Genomic DNA, 23,081 nt, shown 5'->3' on the forward strand with positions numbered 1-23,081 from the left:
AGAGCTGTCAATACGGTGGTGATTGGCTACATCAAGGAGTGTATCAAGACTATGGTGGATTGACAGAGGATTCATCACTCCCGGGTACAGGAAAAGTTATCTCATGGCGCAATTCAGTAAATGGCAATGACGTTAAAACTGTGGCCACAATGAGATTGAGTTGTTGCTCTATCTAGTTTATAATACGAGTCATTGGTCCATAAACTGAATACATAATATCGAGAGTAACCGAAGCTTGACACTATTTCTATGCCTTCGTCTCGTCGAGATAACGTATGATGAAAGGATCGAATTGCACGGTAACCATATCGTTGACAGGTAGCTACTTTGCTGAATCCGAATCTATCGAGTGGCCATGATGCCTTGCTAGGGGCCAATCTTGGTTTGTGCATTTGTGAGACGATTAATTGGTGTTAATCACGATACTATACACTGCCGGTATGATGAGGAGTCTATGGGTCACACACATAGAAGATAATTTAAGACTCAGGAAGAAAGAAGGGCATTTTCGTCTTTTAAGGCGAAAGAGGATGTACATAGAAAAGATGCTAAAATGGTTCGGCATGCAAGACTCAAAAAAGGGAATTTTACTTTGCAGTCACGGAATTCATCTTTTAAAAGATATGAGTCCAAAGATTAATCAAGAGCACGAGCAGATGCGTGGGATACCCTATGCTTCAGTCATCAGTAGTCTCATGTACGCTATGTTATGTACTCGGCCTGATATAGCATACGTACGTTGTGAGTATTACAAGTAGATATCAGTCCGACCCAGGGGAAAAACACTGGTTAGTTGTTAAGACGATCCTTAAGTCCTTAAGAAGAACTAAGGATCTAATACTAAGTTATGGAGGTTTAGAGTTGAAAATTGATGGATACTCTGATGCTGATTTTAAATCAGATGTGGATGATAGAAAGTCTACATCCGGGTTCATTTTCACATGCAATAAAGGTGCAGTTTGTTGGAAGAGTTCAAAACAGTTGACTACTGCCGATTCCACTACAGAAGCTTAATACATTGCCGCTTTAGAAGCAGCAAAGGAAGTTGTCTAGATGAGCAAGTTCATGATTGAACTTGGTGTGATTCCAAACATGGTTTATTTGATAACCTTGTACTGTGACAATACTGTTGCTATTGCACAGGCAAAGGAACCAAGGGTGCACCAGAAGTCAAAACATATTCAGCGTAAATATCACATTTTGAGAGAATTTGTTGGAGCTGGAGAAATTTTGGTACAAAAAACACCTTCAACAAAGAATGTAGCTGACCCACTCACTAAAGCGATGACACAGAAGCAGTTGGACTATCATCTTCAGAAGATGGGTATTAGATACCACAGTGATTGTCTCTAGTGAAGTGGGAGTTTGGTTAGTGTATGCTCTAGGAACTAATCGTGTTGTCAGTTTCAGGACATTATAACTTGCAAATGTATTATGAATAAAAGAAAGTGTTCTTATTTCACATGTTGATTTACTGCTTCATTTATATTATATTATATTTAATATTGCATGTGAAATGTCTAGATGACACAGATCTTCAAAAGATCAAATCATCGAAGAATTCCCTATGTAAGTAATGTTAATTAGGCAATAGCATTGCATAGTAGGCATGCTGAATATCTCCATTGAAAATCATGTGATGGTATTAGTGTGGGTGATTATAAGAGGTATGTCACTAAGGCATTAGCATGGATAAACGGTTAGTGAACTGTTTATCGAATATGATCGATTACGATGAATCACATGGATGTGGTCAATGATGCATCGTGGGATCGTGCTAGTGTCCTATTGATCCTTAGACCTGAGACATCACAATTGGAATCAACATAGGATGCACATGGTTCATATGGTATATAAGCACGAGATTAGTCATGTCTTGTGTAATAAGCTAGTTTGGTCATATGTTATTCATGTGCAAGGACAAGTAATGTCAGGATGGGATCCGTTAACTCAAAATAGTCCAATCTTGAGTTCCCAAACGAATGTCAATAAACATTGGAAAAAGGGAAATCTCTAGCCAGAATATAATGAATGTCAGATGAAAAGTAGTTTCATATTGACGAGTTCCATTGTATCGATTGACAGTTGGATTAAAGATTAAGTTAAGGGTTTTGGCATACCATGAACCATTCTTAATTGGGATTAGATAACGGAGGCATTTTACTACACGGTATGTACGATCAGAATAGGTTCATTAGAGTTTACACTTCATTGTGGTCTAAGGGTTATGGAACATTGCTAGACGTCTACCATAATCAATGGGAGTTTTGATTATAAAGAGTTACAACAAAACATATCATAATTCGATATTGGGCCCACGGCTAGATCACAATGAACCAAAATGGTCACACATAAAACCAAGCTCAAGGAGAGAGAGTGATACATGTCATTAATCAGATTAATGATGTTTGGACGTAAACAGTTGCATCCAAATTAATGTATTGGTGAGAAATGATTATCCATGAATAGCTAGCACTAACCAAGGGTAATAAGGATTTATTAAATATTATTATTGAATCAGATTCAATAATGGGGACAAAAGTGCATTGCTGTGATTCTAAAGAGTTATAATATCTAAAGGGATTAAAATTTGGGCTAATTATGAATTAACCATAAAACTAAGGACTTGACATAAATGCTCTTTTCCAAGATTAATTTTAAATTGTTTGAGGACTTCCCAAGACAATTTAAAATTACACTTTGTCCCCATGGTATATAAACCAAGTGTTATACCATTTTCATTGAATTGAAAGAATTGAAACAAAATCACTCTCTCACTCTCTCGGCTCTCTTTTCCTTGACTTGTGCGGATCACATTTTGAGGTTTTTCAAGTTCACTTGAAGAACTAAGACTCCAAGAAAGAAGATTCAAGTGTTGAATAGCAAAGGAGTAGGTAATATTCCACCCTTACCTTGAAATTTTTTGAGCTTATGTGTTATGTTTGTGTTCCACCTTGCATCCATCATCTTGTCCATCATTTCTACACCTTTTCCATGTCCAAAATGCATGAATCCCTATAGAGAGATCTTGTCGCGTGATCTAAGAGCTCTGATGTGTGCGATCTGAGAGATCTAATGCGTACAATATGAGTTATCTGACCGCGCGATGTTAAAGCTCTGATGTGTACGATCTTAGAGATCTGGCCATGCGATCTAGGAGATCTAACCGCATGATTTGAGAGATCTGGCTGCGTGATCTGAGAAATTTTGATGCGCGTAATCCAAGCTATATGACAGCGCAATCTGTGAGCTCTTATGCGTACGATCTTAGGGATCTTACCGCACAATCTGAAAGCTCTAATGCGCACGATCTGAGAGCTCTAATGCATGCGATCTGAGCGGTCTGACCGAGCAATTTGAGAATCTGGGCGCACGATCTGAGTGCTCTGATGCGTACGATATAAGAGATATGATCGCACGATCTGAGAGAATTGGCCGCATGATCAAAGACTCTGATGCATGAGAACTGAAAGATGTGATCCACGCGATCTGAGTTATCTGACAACATGATCTAAGAGATCTGGCCGTGTGATCAAAGATTTCTAATGTGTACAATTTGATAGATCTAACCGCCCAATCGAAGAGATCTGATCGCGTGATTTGTGACTTTGATGTGCACGATCTAAGGGATTGGATGCGCATGATCTGAGAGATTGGATGCACACAATCTGAGAGCTCTAATGCACGCGATCTGAGAGCTCTTATGCACGTGATCTGAGAGCTCTTATGCACGTGATCTGAGAGATCTGATGTGCTCGATCTGAGCTATCTGATTGCGCGATATGAGAGATCTGGCTGCACGATCTTAGAGCTTTGATGCATACGATCTGAGTGATCTGACCGCGTGATCTAAGAGAATTAGCCATCTGATTTGGGAGTACTGATTCACTCGATCTAAGTGATTTAACCGCATAATCTGAGTGATCTGATGCACACGATCTAAGAGATCTGACCACACGATCTGAGAGACTTGAAAACACAATCTGGGAGCTCTAACACGCGTGATCTAAATAATCTGACCTGACCGTACGATTTGAGAGATCTGGGAGTGCGACCTGAAAGCTCTGATGCGTACGATATGAGAGATCTAACTGCACGATATGAAATAACTTGTCGCGCAATCAAGGAGCTCTAATGCTCGAGATATGAGAGATGTATACTCGCGATCTGAGCTATTTGACCATACAATATAAGAGATCTGGTCACTCGATCTGAGAGATCTGGCCACGCTATCTGAGAGATCTAATGGGCATAATTTAAGTGATCTGACTACGCGATCTAAGAACTCTGATGCGTATGATCTTAGAGATCTTACTGCGTGATCTAAGAGATCTAGCCACGTGATCTCAAAGCTCTAATGTGCGCGATATGAGAGATCTAATGCACCGATGTGAGCTATTTGACTAGGCGATATGAGAGTGCTGGCTATGCAATCTAAGAGCTCTTATGTGTACGATCTAAGAGATCTGGTCGAGTGATTTGAGACCTTTGATGCGTACGATCTGAGAGATCTAGCCAAGCGATTTGAGAGATCTGATGCGCACGATCGAAGATCTTTGACGCATGTAATCTGAGAAATCTGGTCACACAATCAAAGAGATATGGTTGTGCGATCTGAGAGCTTTGATGTGTACGATCTGAGAGATCTGACTGCTCAATCTAAGAGATCTAGCTGCGTGATTTAAGAGCACTGATGCGCACAATATAAACGATCTGACCGCTCGATATTAGAGATCTGATGCGTACGATCTAAGAGATATGATCGCACGATCAAAGAGATCTAACAACACGATCTAAGAGCTCTGATGTGCGTGATTTGAGAGATGCGGCGATCTGAGAGATCTGACCGCAAGATCTAACAAATCTGGCCAAGCGATCTGAGAACTTTGATGAACACAATCTGAGAAATCTGGCCGCGCAATTTGAGAGCTCTGATGAATACGATCAAAGAGCTCTATTATGCTCGATTTGAGAAATCTGACAGCATGACCTGAGAGATCTGGTCACGTAATCTAAAAGATCTGATGCGTACGATTTGAGAGATTTGAGAGTGCTATCTGAGAGCTATGATACACACGATCTGAGTTATCTAACCACGTGATCTGAGAGCTCTTATCGTACAATTTGAGAGATCTGGCGGCGCGATTTGAGAACTCTTATGTACACAATTTGAGAGATCTAGTAGCGCAATCTGAAAGCTCTAATGCACATTATCTGAGAGATTTGATGCACGCAATCTGAGCGATTTGACCGCTCAATCTTGGAGCTCTGATGCGTACGATCTAAGAGTTCTGACTGCACGATCTGAGAGATTTGGCTGCACGATCTAAGTGGTCTGATGCACGCAATCTGAGTGATCTTACCGCGCGATTTGAGAGATGTGGCCGCACGATCTAAGAGCTTTGATTCATACAATCTAAGAGATCTGACCGACTGATCTGAGAGATCTTGTTGCGTGATCTAGGTGCATGCGCTCAATCTGAGCTGGCTGACCGCGCGATTTGAGAGCTCTTATGTGTACGATCTTAGGAATCTTACCGCACGATCTGAGAGATCTGATGCACGCGATCTAGGAGCTTTAATGCATGATTTGACCGCGTGATTTGAGAGATCTGGGCACGTAATTTGAGAGCTATGGTGTGTATGATATGAGAGATCTGACCACACGATTTGAGAGAATTTCTTGCACTATTAGAGAACATTGATGCGCGAGATCTGAGAGATGTAATTCGCAAGATCTAAGCTATCTGATCGCGCAGTCTAAGAGATCTGGCCGCGCGATCTAACAGTTCTAATGCTTACGATTTGAAGGATTTGGTCACGCGATCTAATAGCTCTGATGAGTGTGATTTGAGATTTCTGATGCGCATGATCTAAGAGATTTGTTGCGCGTGGTATGACTTATTTGACCACACGATCTGAGAGCTCTGATGCGTGCGATCCAAGAGATCTTACCGCACGATCTGAGAGATTTGGCCTTGCGATTGTAGAGATCTAATGAGTACGATCTAAGAGATCAAGCCGCATGATCTGAGAGCTCTTATACGTAAATTTTGAGAGATCTGGTAGCGCGATTTGAGAGCTCTTATGCGTACGATCTGAGAGATCTGGCAGCGCGATCTGAAAGCCCTGATACGCATGATCTGAGAGATCTAATGTGCGAGATCTGAGTGATCTGATGCACGTAATCTGAGCGATTTGACTGCTCAATCTTACAGCTCTGATGCGTACGATCTGAGAGTTCTGACTACACAATCTGAGAGATTTGGCCGCACAATCTAAGAGGTCTGATGCACGCGATCTGAGTGATCTTACCGTGCGATTTGAGAGATTTGGCTATGCAATCTAAGAGCTTTGATTCATACGATCTAAGAGATTTGACCGCCTGATCTAAGAGATCTTGTTGCGTGATTTAGGTGTTTTGATGTGAGCTATCTGTTGCTTGCGATATGAGTTTTCTAACCGTGTGATCTGAGAGCTTTGATACGTAATATATCAGAGATCTAGCCGCGCGATCTAAGAGATGTGGCTGCGTGATTTTAGATATCTGGCTATGTGATCTGAGAGCTCTGGTGTGTATCATATGAGAGATCTGACCACACAAACTAGGAGAATTGGCCGCACGATCAGAAAACATTGATGCGCGAGATCTGAGAGATGTGATTTGCGAGATCTAAGATGTCTGATTGTGCAATCTAAGATATCTGGCCGCATGATCTAACAGTTCTGATACGTACGATATGAAGGATTTGGTCGCGCGATCTGATAACTCTGATGAGTGTGATTTGAGATCTTTGATGTGCACGATCTAAGAGATTTATTACGCACGATATGAGCTATCTAACCACGCAATCTGAGAGCTCTGATGCATACGTTCTTAGAGATCCAGTCGTGCGACCTAAGAGATCTGACCGCAAGATTTGAGAGATCTGACTGCGCAATCTGAGCTATCTGATAGTGCGATCTGCGAGCTCTTATGTGTATGATCTCAAAGATCTTACCGCACGATCTAAGATTTCTTAAGTGCGTGATCTCGGCGGTCTAACCACGCGATTTGAGAGATCTGGGCTTGCAATCTGATAATTCTGATGCATACAATATGAGAGATTTGACGCACGATCTAAGAGAATCAGCTGCATGATTAGAGAGCTTTGATGCGGAAGATCTGAGAGATATGATACGCGCGATCTGAGAGATCTGAAGTGCGCAATCTGAGTGATCTAACTGCGTGATCTGAGAGCTCTGATGCGTACAGTCTTAGACATCTGGACGCGTGATTTAGGAGATCTAACCGTGCGATCTGAGAGATTTGATGAGCTAATTTGAGCAATCTGACCGCGCGATATGACAGATTTTGCCGCATGATGTAATATCCCTTATGCATATAATATGAGAGCACTGATGCGTACGATCTGAGAGATCTGGCCACGTGATTAAAGGCTCTGATGCCAGCGATCTGAGAGTTGTGATACGCACGATATGAGAGATTTGGCTGTGCGATATGAGAGATATGGCGATACGATTTAAGAGCTTTTATGCGTACGATCTAAGAGATCTGGCCGTACGATTTGAGAGCACTGATGCCCACGATTTGAGCGATCTCACCGCGTGATCTTTAGAGATTTGATGCATACGATCTAAGACATATGACTGCTTGATTAGAGAGATCTGACTGTACGATATTAGACCTCTGATGCACGTGATTTGAGAGATCTGATACGCGCGATCAAAGAGATCTGACTGCAAGATCTGAGAGATCGATCGCCCGATTTGATAACTCTGATGAATACGATCTGAGTGATTTGGCCGTACGATCTGAGAAATCTGGTCACGCGATCTAAGAGCTCTATTGCTCCGATCTGATAAATCTGATGCGCCGATTTGAGAGATCTAATTGCATGACCTGAGAGATTTGGCCGCACGATCTAGAAGATCTAATGTGTGCGATCTAAGCTATTCACGATCTGAGAGATCTGATGAACGCGATTTGAGCTATCAAATCGCGTGATCTTAAAGATCTAGCTGCGTGATATGAGGGCTCTTACGTGTGCGATCTGAGTGATTTCACCATGAGATCTTAGAGATATGGCTGCGTGATCTGAGAGCTCTGATGCGCGTGATCTCAGAGCTTTGATGCATACGACCTAAGAGATCTGACTGCCCAATCTAAGAGATCCGGCTATTCGATTTGAGAGCACTGATTCATACGATTCAAGAGATCTAATGCATACGATATGAGAGATCTGACCACGCGATCTGAGAGCTCTGATGCATGCAATCTAGGATCTTTTATGTGTATTATCTGAGAAATCTGACCACGCTATCTAAAAGCTCTAATACGCATGATTTGATAGATCTGATGCACGCGATCTGAAAACTCTAATGCGTGCGATTTGACAACTTTGATGAACACGATCTTAGAGATCTTATGCACGCGATCTGAGTGATATGACCGAGCGATATGAGAGAATTTGCAACGCTATCTGAGAGTTCTGATGCGCACGATCTAAGCTATCTGGGGGATCTAGCTGCTCGATATGAGGACTCTTACGCGTACGATCAGAGAGATTTGGCTGCACGATTTGGGAGATTTGATGCACGCCATCTAATCGATCTAATTGCACGATCTGAGAGATTTGGCCATGCGATCTATGAGCTTCGATGCATACGAACTATGAGATTTGACTGCCCAAGCTAAGAGATTTGGCTGCGTGATCTAGGAGTTTTGATGCGCGTGATGTAAGAATTTTGTTGAGCTCGATATGAGCTATCTGATCACACGATCTGAGAGCTCTAATTCGTACGATCTTAGAGATCTAGCCGCGCGATCAGAAAGATCTGATCGCCTAATCTGAAACATCTGATGTGCGCGATCTGAGAGATGTTGTCGCGTGATCTAAGAGATTTGACCGCACAATCTGAGACATCCAATCGCGTGATTTGAGAGCTCTAATACGCGTGATTTGAGAGCTCTAATGTGCGTGATCTGAGAGATCTAGTGTGCACGATATTAGATATCTGACTGCGCGACCTAAGAGATCTGGCCACGCGATCTGATAGCTTTTATGTGTACGATTTGAGAGATCTGACCACACGATCTAAGAGATTTGATCGACGATCTGAGAGATCTGGCTATGTGATCTGAGAGCTCTGATGAGTGTGATCTGGAAGATTTGTTGTGCACGTTCTAAGCTATCTGACTATGCGATTTGAGAGATCTAATCGCATGATCTGCGACTTTTGATGTGAGTGATCTGATAGATCTAATTGCGTGATCTGAGAGATTTGGCCACGCGATCTATGAGCTTTAATGCGTACGAACTATGAGATTTGACTGCCCAAGCTAAGAGATTTGGCTGCGTGATCTAGGAGCTTCGATGCGCGTGATGTAAGAAATTTGTTACGCTCGATATGAGCTATCTGATCACACGATCTGAGAGCTCTAATTCGTAAATCTTAGAGATCTAGCCGCGCGATCAAAGAGATCTGATCGCCTAATCTGAAACATCTTATGCGCGCGATCTGAGAGATGTTGCCGCATGATGTAAGAGATCTGACCGCACAATCTGAGACATCCGATTGCGTGATTTGAAAGCTCTAATGCGCGTGATCTGAGAGATCTAGTGCATACGATATTAGATATCTGACTACGCGACCTAAGAGATCTGGCTGCGCGATCTGATATTTTTATGTGTACAATTTGAGAGATCTGACCCCATGATCTAAGAGATTTGATCGACGATTTGAGAGATCTTGCTGTGTGATCTGAGAGCTCTTATGAGTGCGATCTAGAAGATCTGTTGTGCACATTCTAAGCTATCTGACTACGCGATTTGAGAGATCTAGTCGCATGATCTAAGACTTTTGATGCGAGTGATCTGAGCGATCTAATCGGTCAATATTAAAGATATTACTATGATTTGAGAGATCTGGCTGCATGAGCTGAGAGCTTTAATGCATCAAATCTGAGCGATTTGACCGCGCAATCTTAGAGATCATGCTGCGATTTGAGAGCTCTTATGCATACGATCTAAGAAATCTGATGCGCGATCTAAAAGATCTTGCCACACGATCTGAGAGCTCTGATGTGCGCGATCTAAGCAATCTAATCGCGTGATCTTAGGGATCTTACTACGATCTAAGAGCTCTAATGCTTACGATCTGAGAGATCTAACCGCACGATCTGAGAGATCTAACCGCACGATCTGAGAGATCTAGCCATGCAATCTGAGAGCTTTGATATGCACTATCTAAGAGCTTTGATGCACACAATCTGAGAGATCTAATTGCATGATCTGAGGGCTCTTATGCCTACGATTTGAGGGATCTGGCCATGCAATCTGAGACCTTTTATGCGTACGATCTAAGAGACATGACCGCACAATTTGAGAGATTTGATGCGTCCAATCTTAGAGATCTTGCCTCAATCTAAGAGCTCTAATGCGTATGATAAAAGAGATCTGACTGCACGATCTAAGTGCTTTGAGGTGTGCTATCTGAGAGTCTTGACGCGTACGATCTAAGAGATTTGGCCGCGTGATCTGAGAGCCCTGATGCACGCGATTTGAGAGATCAGTTATGGATGATATGAGCTACCTGACCGCGATCTGAGAGCTCTGATGCTTACGATCTTAGAGATTTGGCAGCGCGATCAGAGAGATCTGATCGCATTATCTCAAAGATCTGATGTGCGCAATCTTAAAGTTCTAATCGCACGATCTAAGAGTTTTGACTGTGCAATATGAGAGATCTAGCCGCGCGATGTCAGAGCTCTGATGCATACGATTTGAGAGATCTAAACCGCATAATCTAAGTGATCTGGGCTTGTGATCTAAGAGCTCTGATGCACGCCATCTGAGTTATATGACCACGTGATCTGGCTGCGTAATCTAAGAGTTGTTATGCGTACGATAAGAGAGATCTGAGTGCGCGATTTTAAAGATCTGATGCTCATGATCTAACGGCTCTAATTACACAAGATTTGTGAGTTTTGATGTGCACGATCTGAGCGAGCTGACCACACTATCTGAGGAATCTAGCCTCGCGATCAGAGAGCTCTTATGGGTATGATTACAGAGATCTGGATCGCACAATCTAAGTGATTTGACTGATCTGGCTGCGCAATCTGAGAGCTCTTATGCGTACAATCTAAGGGATCAAACTGCACGATCTAACAAATCTGGCTGCGGATTTGAAAGGTCTTATATACACGATCTATGAAATGTGATGTGCGCAATCTGAGTGATCTGTCCACACTACCTGAGAATTCCTACCACACGATCTGAGAGCTCTGATACGTACGATCTAAGAGATCAGACCACACAATCTAAGAGACCTGGCTACACGATCTGAAAGCTTTAATGTGCACGATCTGAGAGATTAGATGGGTGCGATCTGAGAGTTATGATGCACGCAGTCTGGGAGCTTTGATATGAGTGATGTGAGAGCTCTAATACGTGTGATTTGAGAGATCTGATGCACGTGATCTGAGAGCTTTGATGCGCTCTATCTAAGAGATCTGAACGTGCGATCTAAGAGCTCTTATGCGTACGATCTAAGAAATCTAACCCCGCAATCAAAGTTATCTGGCCGCGTGATCTAAGAGCTATGGTGCGTACGATTTGAGAGATCTAACTGCATGATCTAAGAGATCTAGCTGCGTGATATGAGAAATCTGGCCGCATGATCTGAGAACTATGATGCGTCCAATCTAAGAGATTTGATCACACGATCCGATAGCTCTTATGTACGCGATTTGAGTGATCTGATTGTGAGATCTGAGAGATCTGGCTGTGTAATCTGAGAGTTATGATGAATACAATCTGAGAGATCTGACTGCGCGATTTGAGACAATTTGCTTCACGATTTGAGAGCTCTTATGCATACGATCTAAGTGATTTGGCTGCACGATTTGAGAGATCTGATGTGTGCGATCTTAGAGATCTTACCACGACGTGAGAGCTCTAATACGTACGATATAAGAGATCTGGTGGTGCGATCTTAGAGCTTTGGTGCGCACGGTGTAAGAGTTTTGATGCATACGATCTAAGAGATTTGACCGCGTGATCTTAGAGCTTTAATACGTACTATCTTAGGGATCTGGCTGCATGATCGCAGAGATCTAACCCCACAATCTGATAGCTCTGATGCGTGCGATCTAAGTTATCTGACCGCACCATCTAAGAGATCTGGCCGCATGATTTGAGAGCTGTTATGCGTACGATCAAAAAATATGACCGCGCGATCTAAAAAATTGGATGTGCACGATCTGAGAGCTTTGATGCGCGTGATCTAAGAGTTCTAATGCGCACGATCTAAGTGAACTGACTGTACGATGTAATTCTCAAAGAGACGTGATGCACATGAACTGACCACGTGACCTGAGCGATCTGGTCATGCTATCTAAGAGTTTTTATGCATACTATTGGAAAGATCTTGCAGCACGATCTGACTGATATGGCCACTCAATTTGAAAGCTTTGATCAGCGTGATCTGAGAAATGTGATGTGCGTAATCTGAACAATCTGATCGTACGATCTAATAGTTCTAGCTGCACGATCTGAAAGTTCTTATGCATATGATCTAAGAGATTAGATCGCACTATCTAAGAGATTTAGCCCACGATCTAAGAGATCTAGCCCACGATCTGAAAGCTCTGATACACGTGATTTGAGATACTGGATGAGTGAGATCTGAGAGCTTTGATGCACGCAGTCTGGGAGCTTTGATGTGTCTGATTTGATGGTTTTGATGCGCTCGATCTAAGAGATTTGGTCGCGTGATCTGAGTGATCTAGCCACGTGATTTGAGAGATCTGGTCGTGTGATTTGAAAGCTTTGATGCATACAATCTGAGAGAACTAATTGCATGATCTAAGAGGTCTAGCTGCCCGATTTGAGAGCACTAATGCGCTCTATCTGAGAGATCTAATAGCGCAATCTGAGAAATGTGATGCTTATGTTGAGAGCTCTGATGCATGCGATTTGAGAGCTCTCATGCGCTCGATCTAAGAGATCTGAAAGCGTGATTAGAGAGATTTGGCCATGCGATTTGAGAGATTGGGCTGCGCAATCTAAGAGCTTTGATCCGTACAATCTAATAAATCTGACCACGCGATCATAGAGATCCGACCATGTGATCTAATAGCTCTGGTGTGTACGATCTAAGAGATCTGATACGAGCGATCTGAGCGATCTAAGCGATCTAGCTACGTGACCTAAGAAATCTAGCCGCTTGAGCTGAGAGCTGTGATGCGTCCGATCTGAGAGATCTGATTACACGATCAAAGAGCTCTAGCTACACAATCTAAGAGCTCTGATGCGCGCGATCTAAGATCTCTGATGCACGCGATCTGAGTGATCTAACCGTGAGATCTGAGAGATCTAGCCATGCGACCTAAGAGCTGTGATGCGTCCGATCTAAGAGATCTGATCGCATGATCTGAGAGATCTGATCGCACGATCTGAGAGATCTGGCTACACTATCTGATAGCTCTAATGAATACGATCTAAGAGATCTGACTGTGCGATCTGAGAAAACTAGCCGCGTGATCTTAGAGCTTTTATGCGTTTGAGATATCTAACCGCACAATCTAACAGATTTGGCTATGCGATTTAGAAGCTCTGATGCGCGCGATCTGAGAAATGTGATACGCGCAATCTAAGTGATCTGACTGCGTGATATGAGATTTTTTGTTGCACGATCTCAAACCTTTTGATGCATACGATCTGAGAGCCTGACTGCACGATCTAACAGATCTGGCCGCACGATTTAAGAGCTCTGATCCACATGATCTGAGAGATTGGATGCACGAGATCTGAGAGCCTTGATGCATGCGATCTTGGAGGTCTGACACGTGCAATCTGAGAGCTTTGATGTGCGTGATATTAGAGCTCTTATACGTACGATCTGAGAGATCTAGCCGCGCGATCTTCGAACCCTTATGCGTTCAATCTGAGAGGTCTAACCGCACGATCTAACAGATTTGGAGCGCGATTTGAAAGTTATGATGCGCGTGATTTGAGAAGTGTGATGCATGCCATCTGAGCGATCTTACCACGTGATTTGAGAGTTCTAGCCGAACGATCTGAGAGCTCTTATGCATGCGATTTGAGAGATCTGACCGCATGATCCTAGAGATCTTTCCGCGATATGAGAGCTCTAATGCATACGATCTTAGAGATCTAGCTTCGCGATCAAAGAGATCTGACTGCATGATTTGAGAGATCTAAGGCGCCCACCTGAGAGGTCTGACCACAAGATTTGAGAGATCTGGATGTGCATGATCTGAGACACCTGAATGCACGACCTGAGAGATCTGACCAAGCAATCAAATAGATTTGGTCGCGCAATTTGAGAGATCTGGCTGCACGACCTGAGAGATGTGATGGATTGATGCAAATTGGTATCGCATTCGGCCATATCATAGATTGAACGGTGCTTGAATTGTTTATGTTTTGATAATGGTCAAATGGTGTATGGATGAAGGTTAAGTAAATAGCATGTTAATTTGATGAATTTGTAAATATGCGTGTATCATTAATGGATTTTGTAATGCATAGTTGATGTGTTTTGTTGGCTCTTAATTTGGTAAGACATGATGTGAGAGAGTATTTATTGTATGATGGATGATATAAGATATTTTATATTCATATGATGCATAATATAATGATAGTATATTTTTAAGGGTAGTAAAATTATGCATGTACCCTTGGTTCAATGATGGCATATTTTTATGTATTTATTACATAAAGTCTTTTATTTATAAATATTATTGTAACTTGCATAAATAATTATTTATATGTCCTTGATTGAATTAATATTTATTAAAGTGATGGATGAAAATTAATTAGGGGATGATCATGAGTGTATATTTATTTTTCCCAAAAATATTTGATATTTGGGCATGTAATATTCTTTCAATGGCTTGCAATAATAATTAATTTTATTATTAGTTTGTTACCTGGGCCTACATGTCCTAAATTGGTTTATGTAATCGTACGATCGGATGGAGGATGAAGATCCGAACAACCACCGGATGTGGATCCGCAAGGAGTGATAGAATTAGGTGAATAGTTTAGCTAATTAGGATGTATTTTCAAAAAAAAAAAAAAAAACCCCATGATCACCCCGCCATGTTTTATATTTATATGGATGCATTTGAATTAATGTATGTGATAAATGTTAACATTTTTTAATCAAAGGTTAATCTCCCTAATGAACAATATTAGATCCGAGCCTTCCATTATGGGCCAATTAATTCTTTGGCATAAAATTAGAGATCCCAAGATTTATATTATGTGAGGGATGCTAATTTTATGACATAGAATTAATTGTCTTAGTTCTTGGATAGAAATTTTCATAATACCCAAGATTTCTATAATGTGAGGGTATAATGAGAATTCTATTTTAAGAAAGCATAATGGGTTGGATTTAACTAGTGTAGGGTACCAAGATTTCTATTATGTGAGGTATCCAAAACTAGAGGCAAGGAATGAATCATACCTTATATAGTGATATAAAAGGGAATAGTTCCCTACTTGTTAAATTTAATTGACCAAGATTTCTATTATGTGAGGTTTAATTAAATTTAATAAGAATTTGATTTCCCACTAGAAATTTATTCCAACGAAATTTCCAAATCGTCATTCAGGGGAGTATGGGATTTGAATAAAATAGTGGGAGCTAATAAGATTAGCATTAAAGGTTTAAATTTAAAAGACACTAATAAAACTTATATTTTTCCTTATAGTCTTTTGGTATTTTTGTGATATTTAGTTAATGAAAATTAGCAATGACCTGCTTTTGACAACTCTCGATGAGAACAAGTTGATCGGACCGAATTTTAATAATTGGTTAAGGAATTTGAGAATTGTTCTAAATTCCGAAAAGGTCGGGTATGTCTTGGAAGCACCCCTTCCACTTTCTTTGCCTCCTGCTGCCACATTGCAAGAAAAGGAAGTTTTCGAGAAGGGCCAAGAGGATGTTTTTGCAGCTTCTTCTAGTAAGACTAAGAAAAAGCAATGGAAGCAAAAGAAAGGTCCAAAACTTGGACCACATAAAAAACCTTTTAAGAAGGATGCTTCTAAGACCAAGAAGGGCAAAGAAAAGGTCGATGATAAAGGAAAGTGTTTCCACTATAAGAAATATGGACATTGGAAGAGAAATTTTCCTCTTTATCTGGAGAGCTTTGAGAAAGCTCGAGCAGGTATGTTCCATTCTTGTGTTATATAATTTGAATTAAATGTTAGTTCAAATGATCATTCCTAGATATTAGATTCAGCAACTGCATCTCACATATGTGTTTCATTACAGGCATTGCAGAATAGTTCTGCATTGTCAAAGAATGAAGTGATTCTAAAGATGGCAAATGGAGCAAAAGTTATGGCCGAGGCAATAGGGACTTGCCACTTATCATTACCATCGAGACACATTTTGTATTTGTACAAAACTTTTTATTTTTCCAAAGTGACTAGAAATCTAATTTCTATTTCTGTTTTATGTGAATCTGGCTACAAAATACAGTTTAATGGAAATGAATGTCTAATTTATTTTGGAAATGAATTAGTTGGCAAAGCAATTAATACAAATGGTTTGTATGTTTTGGTAATGAATGATTATGACATAATTAATACTATTAAAAATAAGAGATCTCAAAATGAAATTAATCCAAAATTACTTTGGCATCATCGATTAGGTCATATAAGAGATAAAAGGATAATTAGGTTAGAAGCAAATGGGTTTTTAAGCCCATTGGGTTTAGAACCCTATCCAACTTGTGAATCTTGTCTTCAAGGAAACATGACCAAATTGCCCTTTAAGGGTAAAGGGGAAAGATCCAAAGAATTATTAGAGGTTGTACATTCAGATTTATGCAGACCATTTAATGAAATAGCTTGAGGAGGTTTTCAATATTTCATTACCTTTACTGACGATTATTCTAGGTAAGAGTATTTGTATTTAATGAAACACAAATCTGAATCCTTGGAAAAGTTCAAAGAGTTTAAGACTGAAGTAGAGAAACAGACCAGAAAGAGTATTAAAACTCTGCGATCAGATTGTAGTGGTGAATACTTAAGTATAAAGTTTTGAGATTTTCTAAAGGATAATGGTATAATATCCTAGTTGACTCCTCCGTATACGCCACAACATAATGGCCTATCTGAAAGGAGGAACCGTACTTTATTGGATATGGTACGGTCGATGGTAAGTTTCATTGACTTGCCAACGTCATTATAGGGATTTGCCCTTGAAACCGCTGTGAATATTCTGAATAGAGCACCATCTAAATCTATTGAGAAGACACCATATGAGATATGGTATGGTAAACCTCCTAGTCTCAAATATATGAGAATTTGGGTTTGTCCAGCTTATGTTAAGATTGTCAAGATAGATAAGTTAGACGTTAGATATGAGAAAGGTCTGTTTATAGGCTATCCCAAAAATAGTTTGGGATATTATTTTTACTTCCACATTTATCAATGAATTTCGATCAGCAAGAATGCACACTTTCTTGAGAAAGAGTTCTTAGAAGAGGGTGGTGGGAGAAGAAAAATTGTGCTCTAGGAAGAGTCCGAGGAGCCTCAGACCGAAAATACTCAGATAGGTGGTCCTTCTCAGGAAACCTTAATACCTAAAACGGTTCTGATTCGTAAATCATCTAGAGTATCTCGACCTTCGGAAAGATATGAATTACTTCATGAAGAGATTTTTGAATCTTTCATGATTAGAGAAGTCAGTCATGGGGATGATCCTAGAAGCTATGAAGAAGCAATATTAGATATCGACTCTGGAAAATGGCTAGAAGCTACGAATTTTGAGATAGAATCCATGAATGCAAATCAAGTATGGACTCTCGTTGATCCTCTAGAAGGAATAGTTCTCATTGGATGTAAATGGATCTTCAAGAGAAAGATTGGCAAGGATGGAAAGGTAGAAACCTACAAAGCAAGACTGGTTGAAAAAGGGTATACTCAGAAACAAAGGTTGGATTATGAGGAAACTTTCTCACCAGTCGCTATGGTTAAATCAATCAGAATTATGCTAGCCATAGCTGCACACTATGATTATGAGATATGGTAGATGTATGTCAAAGCAGCATTCCTCAATGGATTCAGTGAGGAAAATATCTACATCCAACAACCTGTAGGTTTTGTATCCAGTTCTGAAAGAAATAAAGTGTGCAAGCTGCATAAATCCATTTATAGGTTAAAACAAGCTTCAAGAAGCTGGAACATCCGATTTGATGAAACAATTAAAATGTTTGGTTTTATAAAGAATCTGGATGAACCCTGTATTTATAAATGGACAAAGGATCATGCAATCATATTTCTTATACTGTATGTAGATGACATACTATTGATGGGAAATGACATTAGGATGATGGGTGAAGTTAAGTTGTGCTTATCTAGAACTTTCTCCATGAAAGACTTAGGAGAAGCGACCTACATCCTAGGAATTCGTATCTATAGAGATAGAACGAAAAGATTATTAGGCTTATCCCAAAGGATGTACATAGAAAAGATGTTGAAATGGTTCGGCATGCAAGACTCCAAAAAGGGAATTTTACTTTGCAGCCACAGAATTCATCTTTCAAAAGATATGAGTCCAAAGATTAATCAAGAGTGCGAGCAGATGCGTGGGATACCCTATGCTTCAATCATCAGTAGTCTCATGTACGCTATGTTATGTACTAGGCCTGTTATATCGTACGTTGTGAGTGTTATAAGCAGATATCAGTCCGACCTAGGGGAAAAACACTGGTCAACTGTTAAGACGATCCTTAAGTCCTTAAGAAGAACCAAGGATCTAGTACTAAGTTATGGAGGTTCAGAGTTGAAAATTGATGGATACTCTGATTCTGATTTTCAATCAGATGTGGATGATAGAAAGTCTACATCCGGGTTCATTTTCATATGCAATGGAGGTGTAGTTTGTTGGAAGAGTTCAAAACAGTTGACTACTGCTGATTCCACTACAGAAGCTTAATACATTGCCGCTTTAGAAGCAGCAAAGGAAGTTGTCTAGATGCGCAAGTTCATGATTGAACTTGGTGTGGTTCCAAATATGGTTTATCTGATAACCTTGTATTGTGACAATACTGGTGCTATTACACAGGCAAAGGAACCAAGGGCGCACCAGAAGTTAAAACATATTCAGCGTAAATATCACATTTTGAGAGAATTTGTTGGAGCTGGAGAAATTTTGGTGCAGAAAACACCTTCAGCAGAGAATGTAGCTGACCCACTCACTAAAGCGATGACACAGAAGCAGTTGGACTACCATGTTCAGAAGATGGGTATTAGATACCACAACGATTGTCTTTAGTGCAAGTGGGAGTTTTGTTAGTGTCTGCTCTAGGAACCAATCGTGTTATCGGTTTCAGGACATTATATCTTGTAAATGTATTATGAAAAAAAGAAAGTGTTCTTATTTCATATGTTGATTTACTGCTTCATTTATATTGTATTATATTTAATATTGCATGTGAAATGTCCGGATGACATAGATCTTCAAAAGATCAAATCATCGAAGAATTCCCTACGTAAGTAATGTTAATTAGGCAATAACATTGCATAGTAGGCATGTTGAATGTCTCCATTGAATATCATGTGATGGTATTAGTGTGGTTGCTTATAAAAGGTATGTTACTAAGACATTAGCATGGATAAACGGTTAGTGAACTGTTTATCGAATATGATCGATTACGATGAATCACATGGATGTGGTCAATGATGCATCGTGGGATCGTGCTAGTATACCACTGATCCTTAGACCTGAGACATCACAGTTGGAATCAACATAGGATGCATATGGTTCATATGGTGTATAAGCACGAGACTAATCATGTCTTGTGTAATAAGCCGGTTTGGTCATATGTTATTCATGTGCAAGGACAAGTAATGTCAAGATGGGGTTTGTTAACTCAAAATAGTCCAATCTTGAGTTTCCAGATGAATGTCAATAAACATTGGAAAAGGGAAATCTCTGGCCAGAGAATAATGAATGTCAGATGAACAGTAGTTTCATATTGACGAGTTCCATTGTATCGATTGACAGTTGAACTAAAGATAAAGTTAAGGGTTTTGGCATACCATGAACCATTCTTAATTGGGATTAGATAACGGAGGGATTTTACTACATGGTACGTACGATCAGAATAGGTTCTTTGAAGTTTACACTTCATTGTGGTTTAGGGGTTATGGAACATTGCTAGACGTCTACCATAATCAGTGGGAGTTTCGATTATAAAGAGTTACAACGAAACATATCATAATTCGATAGTCGGCCCACGGCTAGATCACAATGAACCAAAATGGTCACACATAAAACCAAGCTCAAGGAGAGAGTAATACATATTATTAATCAGATTAATGATGTTCAGACGTAAACAGTTGCATCCAAATTAATGTATTGGTGAGAAATGATTATCCATGGATAGCTAGCACTAACCAAGGGTAATAAGGATTTATTAAATGTTATTATTGAATCGGATTCAATAATGGGGACAAAAGTGCATTGGTTTTATTCTAAAGAGTTAGAATATCTAAAGGGATTAAAATTTGGGCTAATTATGAATTAACCATAAAACTAAGGACTTGACATAAATGCTCTTTTCCAAGATTAATTTTAAATTGTTTGAGGACTTCCCAAGACAATTTAAAATTACACTTTGTCCTCATGGTATATAAACCAAGTGTTATACCATTTTCATTGAATTGAAAGAATTGAAACAAAATCACTCTCTCACTCTCTCTGCTCTCTTTTCCTTGACTTGTGTGGATCACATTTTGAGATTTTTCAAGTTCACTTGAAGAACTAAGACTCCAAGAAAGAAGATTCAAGTGTTGAATAGCAAAGGAATGGGTAATATTCCATCCTTACCTTGAAATTTTTTGAGCTTATGTGTTACGTTTGTGTTCCACCTTGCATCCATCATCTTGTCCATCATTTCTACACCTTTTCCATGTCCAAAATGCATGAATCCCTACAAAGAGATCTTGCCGCGTGATCTAAGAGCTCTGATGTGTGCAATCTGAGAGATCTAATGCGCACAATATGAGTTATCTGACTACGCGATGTCAGAGCTCTGTGCGTACGATTTTAGAGATCTGGCCATGCGATCTAAGAGATCTAACCGCATGATTTGAGAGATCTAGTCGCGCGATCTAAGAAATTTTGATACGCGTAATCCAAGCTATTTGACAGCGCAATCTGTGAGCTCTAATGCGTACGATCTTAGGGATCTTACCGTACAATCTGAACGATCTGATGCGCACAATCTAAAAGATCTAGCGCGCACAATCTGAGAGCTCTTATGCACGTGATCTGAGCGGTCTGACCGAGCAATTTGAGATATCTGGGCGAGCAATTTGAGTGCTTTGATGCGTACGATATAAGAGATATGATCGCACGATCTAAGAGAATTGGCCGCGTGATCAAAGAGCTCTGATGCACGAGAACTGAAAGATGTGATCCACACGATCTGAGTTATCTAACAACATGATTTAAGAGATCTGGCCATGTAATCAAAGATTTCTAATGTGTACAATTTGAGAGATCTGACCGCGTGATTTGTGACCTTGATATGCACGATCTGAGGGAATGGATGTGCACGATCTGAGAGCTCTTATGCACGTGATCTGAGAGATCTGATGTGTGTGATCTAAGCTATCTGATTGGGCGATCTGGCGGCGCGATATGAGAGATTTGGCAGCACGATCTTAAATCTTTGATGCATACGATCTGAGTGATCTGACCGTGTGATCTAAGAGATTTAGCTGTCTGATTTGGGAGCACTGATTCACTCGATCTAAGTGATCTAACCACACAATCTGAGTGATCTAATGCGCACGATCTAAGAGATCTGACCACACGATCTAAGAGATTTGACAACACAATCTGGGAGCTCTAATACACGTGATCTAAACAGTCTGACCTGACCGTACAATTTGAGAGATCTGGGAGCGCGACCTGAAAGTTCTTATGAGTACGATATGAGAGATCTGACTACACGATATGAAAGAACTTGTTGCGCAATCAGAGACCTCTAATGCTCGAGATTTGAGAGATGTGTACTCGTGATCTAAGCTATCTGACCATACAATATAAGAGATCTGGTCGCATGATGTGAGAGATCCAGCCGCGCTATCTGATAGATTTGATGCGCATAATTTAAGTGATCTGATCGCACGATCTAAAAGTTCTGATGCATACGATCTTAGAGATCTTACCGTGTGATCTAAGAGATCTAGCCACGTGATCTCAAAGCTCTGATGTGCGCGATATGAGAGATCCGATGCACCGATGTGAGCTATTTGACTAGGCAATATGAGAGAGTTAGCTGCGTAATCTAAGAGCTCTTATGCATACTATCTAAGAGATCTGGTCGAGCGATTTGAGACCTCTGATGCGTACGATCTGAGAGATCTAGTCGAGCGATTTGAGAGCTCTGATGTGCATGATCGAAGAGCTTTGATGCACGTAATCTAAGAAATCTGGTCATACAATCAAAGAGATATGGCCGTGCGATTTGAGAGCTTTGATGTGTACGATCTGAGAGATCTGATTGCTCAATCTAAGAGATCTAGCTGCGCGATTTGAAAGCACTGATGCGCACAATCTAAACGATTTAACCGCTCGATATTAGAGATCTGATGCGTACAATCTAAGAGATATGATTGCATGATCAAAGAGATCTAACTACGTGATCTAAGAACTCTGATGTGCGTGATTTAAGAGATCTGATGCGGCGACCTGAGAGATCTAACCGCAAGATCTAATAGATCTGGCCACGCAATCTGAGAACTTTGATGAACACAATCTGAGAAATCTGGCTACACGATTTGAGAGCTTTGATGAATATGATCAGAGAGCTCTATTATACTCGATTTGAGAGATCTGACAGCACGACCTAAGAGATCTAGCCACGTAATATGAGAGATCTAATGCGTACGATCTGAGAGATCTGAGAGTGCTATCTGAGAGCTATGATACACACAATCTGAGTTATCTAACCGCAAGATCTAGGAGCTCTTATGCATACAATTTGAGAGATCTGGCGACGCGATTTGAGAGCTCTT

The 23,081-nt window shown here is 40.5% G+C and overlaps 1 protein-coding gene across 1 annotated transcript; it reads left to right on the plus strand.

Annotated features, from left to right (window-relative positions):
• Positions 1–18,522: 18,522 nt before the first annotated feature.
• On the plus strand, positions 18,523–18,987 carry LOC116131056 (secreted RxLR effector protein 161-like). The gene has a single exon (XM_031416703.1). It carries the CDS (start codon positions 18,523–18,525, stop codon positions 18,985–18,987), a length of 465 nt encoding a protein of 154 aa, XP_031272563.1.
• The last annotated feature ends 4,094 nt before the right edge of the window (positions 18,988–23,081 follow it).

Source organism: Pistacia vera, unplaced genomic scaffold (assembly GCF_008641045.1).
Source record: "Pistacia vera cultivar Batoury unplaced genomic scaffold, PisVer_v2 Contig1063, whole genome shotgun sequence".
Classification (NCBI taxonomy): domain Eukaryota; kingdom Viridiplantae; phylum Streptophyta; class Magnoliopsida; order Sapindales; family Anacardiaceae; genus Pistacia; species Pistacia vera.